At 46.2% G+C, this 7,964-nt stretch overlaps 1 protein-coding gene across 1 annotated transcript; it reads left to right on the top strand.

Moving 5' to 3' along the window:
• The first annotated feature begins 935 nt into the window (after positions 1-935).
• Positions 936-4,824, top strand: LOC133114572 (THO complex subunit 4-like). The gene is made up of 6 exons (XM_061224075.1): positions 936-1,320; positions 2,829-2,972; positions 3,064-3,211; positions 3,500-3,566; positions 3,662-3,851; positions 4,578-4,824. Exons 1-6 carry the CDS (start codon positions 1,075-1,077, stop codon positions 4,590-4,592), a joined length of 810 nt encoding a protein of 269 aa, XP_061080059.1. The 5' UTR covers positions 936-1,074; the 3' UTR covers positions 4,593-4,824.
• The last annotated feature ends 3,140 nt before the right edge of the window (positions 4,825-7,964 follow it).

Here is a 7,964-nt window from a genome sequence, read left to right as displayed (position 1 = left end):
TGACAGTTAAGTTTTAAATCTTTTCCACGGAAATAGTACGAAGGGGGGAGCCAGGAAATTTTGATTAGATCACATGGGTCACGGATCTTAGTTCTGTGATCTTTTTTGGCCCACCCGCGAAAATCCGGGAAACCGGTAGCTATGTCTATTGTCTTTACGTAATTTGCAGCCATCGACCAGACCGGCGAATCCTGGTACTTTGACGTACACAGCTCCATAAACATAGACATATGTGCACGAAGCTAGCAACGATTAGACTTCCTGTACAGAACTTCCTGTGATTTTAGTCAAAATAAAAGCTGCGGAGTAAAGTTAAAAAAATTAGAACATAGTACCGCGTTTTCTGCGCTTTCTTACAGAATTAACATTGTTTAAATGCATTTCTTATACAACTTACAAAAATCAGCAAGCAACTAGCTTGCTATTTGACTCGTTACTCTGATGTAGGCCAAGCATAAATTGCTTTACAGTATCGGTTCAATAACAGCAGTAACAGCAATTGTTGCTGTAGGCCCATTTACAGTGTGGTTATGCCTTAGGGTATTTTACCTTTCTATATCTTTTGACAACAATATCCGATATTTTAAAAATATTATTATAAGTATGTTGGGCATTTCCATACTAAGCTCACATTCTTACAATGAGTAATTTGTCTATTCCGTGTCTTGTATATCATTTGTAAGGAAAGATAGATATATCGATAGATTGCCTCAGCACCAGTGTCAAGTAACGTTAGGTAGCGAGTGTCTAAGTGTCTAGAATGGAAATTACTTATAGTAATAATACAAATATCGAATATTGTTGTGAAAAGATACAGCTAATTTAGGTCAAATTCCCTGTTCCCGCTGTGGTATCCCAGTCCCCGAGAAGGGGCGTGGGTACGGCAGTGACGCGTTGCCGGTCTGGTCTATTATAAAGGCAGTCACTGCCCCCAATCCGTCATCATTCCGTAGTTAGCAGGTCAGCGCCGTAGGAACACCGAGCGAGCTAGTGATTGTAGGCCAGAGTAGCGGAGTGCGTGATTGTTTGGTTTAGCTAGCTGACTGCAGTTTAAGTATTAGTCTAGAGTTCAGCATGGCTGATAAAATGGATATGTCTTTGGACGACATAATCAAGCAAAACAGGCAGCAACGTGGGGGTGGAGGGGGCCGCGGAGGTAGGGGAAGCCGAGGCCGGGGTGGTTCGGGCGGCGGACGAGGCGGTGGCGTCGGCCGACTTGGAGGTGGAGGCGGCTTTGGGGGCCGCGGCGGAGGATCTGGCCCTATGCGGAGTCGACAGAACCTGAGCCGGGGTAGAAGCCGACCAACGCCGTACAGCAGGGTATGAGAGAACACGGAATAGGCATACAGAGGAGAAAAACCTGGCACCTGAAAATGCCTGGGTCAAGGCTTCTTTACTCTGGCTAGCTAGCTAAATCGTTAGCTGGCTAAATCCATGTAGCTAGCTAATCCTTGGATTTCTCTGGAATCTTAATGTGAAGGAAAATGTTTGTCTGGCAGTTAATTTTATCACCATCGAGGATGTTTAATAACGTTTTCCTTTCCCCAACCGATTTGTTTTACCAATAGCCGCTCGTATTTTTAATCATTTTTTTGAAACCCGCAGTCACAACGGAGTGTTTGCTAGCTAGCGTTGGAGCGCCATTTTGAATTCTGGATCATCAAAACAACAGATTTCCTCAAGCATGTGCTCTTTTTCAGTTTTTTTAATTCGACACCAAAGTGTCGGTTTTTTTGTTTTTGTTTCATACTGCAAACCATTACATCGAAGAATCGTTCATCTGATTTGTAAGATTTTCGGTTTGGGCGCACAAGCCGTGAAGTGGTCCTTAATGAACCGGTTAATGAATGAACGCCTTTGTTCAAAAGTTCACGATTCGCTGCAAGCTTCTCTATAGAGGCAATATTCACCTGTAATGGTTTAATTTGTGATCATTCATGGACTTTAGAAACGCAAGAGCCAAGAGGTGAACGACGATAGGCGGTTTTCCCCAAAAATTCCGTACAAACAAAATGGCGTAGCCTCAAAACGGACGCTCAAATGGCCGCCGCTGCTGGATACGAGGAGAGTGACAAGTGCAACAGCTGCTTGCAAGCATTAACCCTTTTTAAAAAAACGGACTGTAATCTGGACGAGTGAGATGAGATCGACGTTTTGACGCTGATGCAGATGGGATCCCGGACGAAAGGGCCTTGCAGCACAGATCGAGCCGACGAGGGTTTTTAAGCAAGTGGCTCGCCTCCTGATCAGTGGGTTCCCTCGGTCTACACCAGTCGAAGGAACTCGGCCTTGGTTTCCGGAGTGCTCGCAGCTGAACGGGCGGCAAGCAGTTTTTCTGGGGAATTTGGGTACTAAGCGGGAGGGCCCATTAAACAAGGGGCATGATTTGCTACTTCTGCCACTGACTGTGTAATTTACAGGCTAATTGCACCGCATAATGCGCTGTTCTCGGTGCAATGGCTGTGACATGGCCAGTTTAATTCCTTGTTCTCGGTGAAATGGATGCAATATGTTGGATCAAGATTGAGAAATCTTGATCAAATGTTTAGAAATTAATATTTTAAATGTAACTTTTATTATTCATTTTGATCTTTATTGGTTTTTAGATTTGTAATTTGGATGGTTTTATTTTTTTTTACCTCCATTGTTTTGGGGATTTGTGGTTGGTCTGTTCTGGACTGATTTCACAGGTCAAGTTGTGTTGCTTGCTTGGGGGTCCCTGTTCTGCATGAACTGGTGTGCGGCAGCGGTCTTTCTCCTGCGTGCTCCAGTCATGGAGGCCCGGGGATCCCACAGTTAGCAGGTGCGTTCTGTTTGGTCTCTTCCAGCCCAAACAACTCCCGGACAAGTGGCAGCACGACATGTTCGACAGCGGCTTCAGCACGGGGGCCAGCACTGGTGCGGGCGTCGAGACCGGGGGCAAACTCCTCGTTTCCAATCTCGACTTTGGGGTGTCGGACGCCGACATTCAGGTAGGCCTGCGCCAATGTCTCTTAAGGTTCCTCCAAGCTGTGTAGGCTTTACCGGGCCCGAGTTCTAACTTCTTGTTGTGGTTGGGTTCAGGAGCTGTTCGCAGAGTTCGGCACGTTGAAGAAGGCGGCTGTGCACTACGACCGGTCGGGACGCAGTCTCGGTACCGCAGACGTCCACTTCGAGAGGAAGGCAGATGCACTCAAGGCCATGAAGCAGTATAATGGTGTTCCCCTGGATGGTAAGTGCCTGCCCCCTGAGCATGTGCCTGTCTTAAGATCATTCTACATGATGCTTAGGAAAAACTCCAGATTTTTGCACTTTCTGCTTTTTTTTGCCAAATGTATTCATTAGGATTGTTGTCCCTGAGACTATTTCGTGCTATAGGCTGTGTTGAGGACACTGAACTGAAGTTTAGTTGCACAAAACTGAAATGCTACACACATCAGTCCTGGGTTTCTAACAATGGGGGGGGGGGGGGGAAGGGGGGTGTTTTAGCCAGGAACTTATCTAATGTTTTTATTTGCAGGAAGACCAATGAACATCCAGTTGGTCACATCACAGATCGACACACAGAGGCGGCCTCCGATGCAGGGGTGAGTGTCAGTTTCGTCACCTGGTGCGGCTCCCTCCTGTCCCCGTCTGTGCGGTCACTCATCAGGTTTATTTTTTCCCTGTCTGTCCCCCGCAGGCTGAACCGAGGCGGGGGGGTCATGAGCAGGATCCGCGGCGGGGGCTTCACGGGGACGCAGAGGCGGGGGACCCGCGGCGGAGGCACCCGGGGCCGAGGCCGGGGCGGCGGAGGAGGGGGCAGGAGCAACCCCAAACAGCAGCTGTCTGCTGAGGAGCTGGACGCCCAGCTAGACGCCTACAACGCCAGGGTGAGTCCTGCGGGGAGTGGCCCGTCTGCTGGAACTCGGCGTTGACTTGACTTCATTTTCTCTAGTTTACTGTTCAATTGTCTACGTTTAACGCTAATCTCAGTATGAACGCTTTCTTAATTTTCTTGATTTATTTGACCGGGACAAATGCATACAACATTGCTCTATCTATAAAATACAAAGTACATGCCATGCATACAGGTTTCTAGCCATGGGTAATTTGCAACCCCTCTCCCGGGCCAGGAGTTTTAAAGTTAAAACAAGAAGTACCGAAGCATTTAACTTAAAATAATAGCACAACATTTGGTAGGGTACATTTTTCCACATGCGTCTGTTTGTGGTAGACTGGGCTGTGACGATCCCTCTTGGATAGACCTGGGGCCTGTTCCACAAAGCAGGATTGCAGATAGCTGGATAACTACACTGAGTATAATCCAGCACCCTCGCAAATCTGGAACACTGATCGATGTAAAGAGCTGTTCTGGCTTTTAATGTGTGCCGTTATCCAGCTAACCTGGTAATCCTGCTTCACGATGCAAGTCCTTGTGCCATGTCAAACTTGTTTACTTGCACAACTTGTATACTCAATAGTGGGCATAGGTAAGCAGTTTTGGACACTGCCCTGGTCAAGCCCCTGAAGTGAAGCATGGTTGCCCTCCATCTGTTGCCTTGTGCTTTGAAAAGCTGACTCTTGAACTAAAGTAATTGTTGCCAATTGTCTTGCAGATGGATACCAGCTAAGATCTGTCCCAGCTGTGTGCCAGGAGATGGGGAAGCGGTTTTTACACTCTGCAGTCCTCTGATTTGTTTTAAAATTTGTGTAACTATTTTATTTCTCCTTTTAAATGCTCTGTTTTTGTACTATTTTTTGGAAATAATTGACTGGTTGTCTGACTGTAGGGTGGAGGGGGATGGTTGTTGCTTTGCCTCTCTTTAGATTCCTGTAATAAACCTGCAGTATACATTAACCACACCCTGAGTTGCTCGTTTTTATTTTGCTGGTAAAATTGGTGTTTTGAAATGCCCAATACTCTACTTTTACATTTTGACCAACTTTTGTTGTCCATTTGGCCCAATCTTAATTGGTATTTCTGAATAATCCCTACAGTTGGTGTCTGTCATGCAGAATCTCTGTTCATATAACTACAATATTCTGCAGTTTAATATTTGGGTATATATTTTGGAGGAAAGCAACCTTAAAGTGCTTAATGGGGTAAATGTTCTTTAAAGCCCCATCAAGGAAAATTAACCAGGCAAATGCTTTTAACTGTCCCTGTGGTCTTCTCAGGACTTGATTTGTGATCTATTTTCAGATATAGGCAATTAGCTTAGTGTTCGGTGGTTCCAGCTCTAAAGGAAGTAATGCGGCAATGAAGTGGCTTGCAAGTAGTTTAAAAATAATCTTGTGGTAAATTTGAATGACCAATTTCTCACCACTGGAGGTCCCCACAATCTAATTTAACCAAACCATTTCTGAACACTGCCGTTAACAGCTTCTTGGCCCGGACATGTTTTCTGGTCCTATGTCAGTGAGGAATTGGTACTCGGCTAGCGAAAATCCTGTTCTTTGTATATAACGCTGAATGTTAAATATTGCGCTTGCCATTCAATTTCCACTTATGAAATTAGATTTGCGAATGAGTGGTAATCATTTCAGTTTCGCTCAAGGCGAGTCCCCCACGACAGGGTAACTACTTTAGCTGCATGAAAATTAAACTCCGAAACAACATGATGTAATTGCGTCTATGTACATTGTCCAATAGTTAACATTCGCTAAACAAGCTAATGCCATCTGACAGCTGGCCAGCTAGCAAGCAAAATGTTGCTGCTAACGTTATTCTGTGACTGGGCTCGCTATGTATTTTGCAAACAAAGTAATTGGGTGACATTTACCCCATTAGAGCTATATAATCTAATTGGCAACAGTTAATGTTACCTAGATATTTATCTGTGGCTACGTTAATAAAGCGGCTAGTTTGCTAATGTGTCGCTGTTCGTTAACTAGTTCTAAAAGCCACTGAATTGCAGTCGTCGCTGAGGGAGAAAACTACCGTGGCTTATCCGTATAGTTCCCCACACTCGTACTGCGACTGACAAAGCCTAGTTCAGTACAGTACTACACTGCTCAAAATCTTTACCGATGTAGATTGTTTAATTTGTTGAGAACAAAATGATGTAACAACGGTCAAAGGAAACCAAAATCATCTACCCACTGAGGGCTGGATTCAAAATCACACTGAAAATCAAAGTAAAGAATTTAAATCACAGGCTTGAATTTTATAAGGGCAACTCGTAATGTGACTCAGTAGTGTGTGTCTGTACGGGTGCCTGTATGCACTCCCGACAACGTCTGGGTGCTCCTGATGAGTCGGCGGATGGTGTCCTGGGGGTTCTCCTCCCAGACCTGGATCAGGGCATCAGTGAGCTCCTGGACAGTCTGTGGCGGTACCTGGTGGCGTCAGATGCATCGATACATAATGTCCCATAGGTGCTGAATTGGATTTAGGTCAGGGGAACGTCCTTTCCTAATGCCAATGGCATCAGGGCATTGTCCTGCACCAGGTGGAACCCAGGGCCCACTGCACCAGCGTAAGGTCTGACAATCGGTCTGAGGACTTCATCCCGGTACCTAACAGCAGTCAGGATACCGTTGGCTATGGCTTGGAGGTCTGTGCGACCCTCCAAGGATATGCCTCCCCAGACCATCACTGACCCGGTCATGCTGGATGATGTTACAGGCAATGTAACATTCGCCACGGTGTCTCCAGACTCTTTCACGCCTGTCACATGTGCTGAGTGCGAACCTGCTCTCATCTGTGAAGAGAACAGGACGCCAATGGCGGACCTGCCAATTCTGGTGGTCTCTCGCAAATGCCAATCGAGGTGCACGGTGCTGGGCTGTGAGCACAGGTAAATGGCAGGCATTTATATAGCGCCTTTATCCAAAGCGCTGTACAATTGACGCCTCTCATTCACCCATTCATACACACACTCACACACCCAACGGCGATTGGCTGCCATGCAAGGCACCGACCAGCTCGTCAGGAGCATTTTTTTGGGGGGGGTTAGGTGTCTTGCTTAGGGACACCTCGACACAGCCTGGGTGGGGGATTGAACCGGCGACTCTCCAATTGCCAGACAACTGCTCCTACCTCCTGAGCCAATGTGTCCTACTGGGTCCTACTAGAGCCCTCATGCCACCTTCATGGAGTCTGTTTTTGACAGTTTGGTCAGAAACATGCACACCAGTAGCCTGCTGCAGGTCTTTTTGTAGGCCTCTGGCAGTGCTCCTCCTGTCCTTTCTCACACAAAGGAGCAGATACCGGTCCTGCTGATGGGTTGATGCCCTTCAACGGCGTTGTCCAGCTCTCCATGTGTAACGGCCGGTCTCCTGGTATCTCCTCCATGCTCTTGAGACTGTGCTGGGTGACACAGCAAACCTTCTTGCGACTGCACGTATGGATATGCCATCCTGGAGGAGCTGGACTACCTGTGCAACCTGATTGGGCTGCAGGTACCGCCTCATGTTACCAGTAGTGGCAAGGACACTAGCAGAACACAAAACTAGAGAAGAATCAGTCAGGAAGGATATGGAGAGAGCAATTGTCTGTGGCCACTACATGCAAAACCATTACCTTTTTGGGGGCTGTCTTATTTTTGCATCTCCATTGCACCTGTTGTCACTTTCATTTGCACCAAAGCAGGATAAATTGATTCACAATCACTTGAGCTTCCTAAATGGACAGATTGACATCCCTGAAGTTGAACTGACTTGGTGTTACAGTGTGATGATTAAGTGTTCCCTTAATTTCTTTGAGAAGTGAACTTTACGGCCGTTCACACTGTAGGTTATTCATCTATTTTACGAGTTTCACCACTCAGAGTCAAATGTTGAGTCATATTTTGACCAACCAAGAGTCTAGTGTTGACTCTCGACGAATAAAACAACGTTCGGACGTTCTCGAATCGTGTCAAGTAAAATCACGTCTTGATTCTTATTCTAATATGTATTTTGGGTATAACTGGGTTACAAATTTCACCAAGCCTCTTAGTTTGTCAGAAAAGAGCGATATTTGTTGCTCTTATTGCCTATGGGGAAATTGAGAGTTACAA

Source organism: Conger conger, chromosome 16 (genome assembly GCF_963514075.1).
Source record: "Conger conger chromosome 16, fConCon1.1, whole genome shotgun sequence".
Classification (NCBI taxonomy): Eukaryota; Metazoa; Chordata; class Actinopteri; order Anguilliformes; family Congridae; genus Conger; species Conger conger.
This window is presented reverse-complemented; position numbering and strand designations above follow the sequence as displayed.

Coding starts and splice junctions, on each gene's coding strand:
- LOC133114572 (XM_061224075.1), top strand. CDS start 1,075: ATGGCTGATAAAATGGATATGTCTTTGGACGACATAATCAAGCAAAAC. Junction 1,321..2,828: donor GACCAACGCCGTACAGCAGG/GTATGAGAGAAC, acceptor GGTCTCTTCCAG/CCCAAACAACTCCCGGACAA. Junction 3,212..3,499: donor TAATGGTGTTCCCCTGGATG/GTAAGTGCCTGC, acceptor TTTTATTTGCAG/GAAGACCAATGAACATCCAG.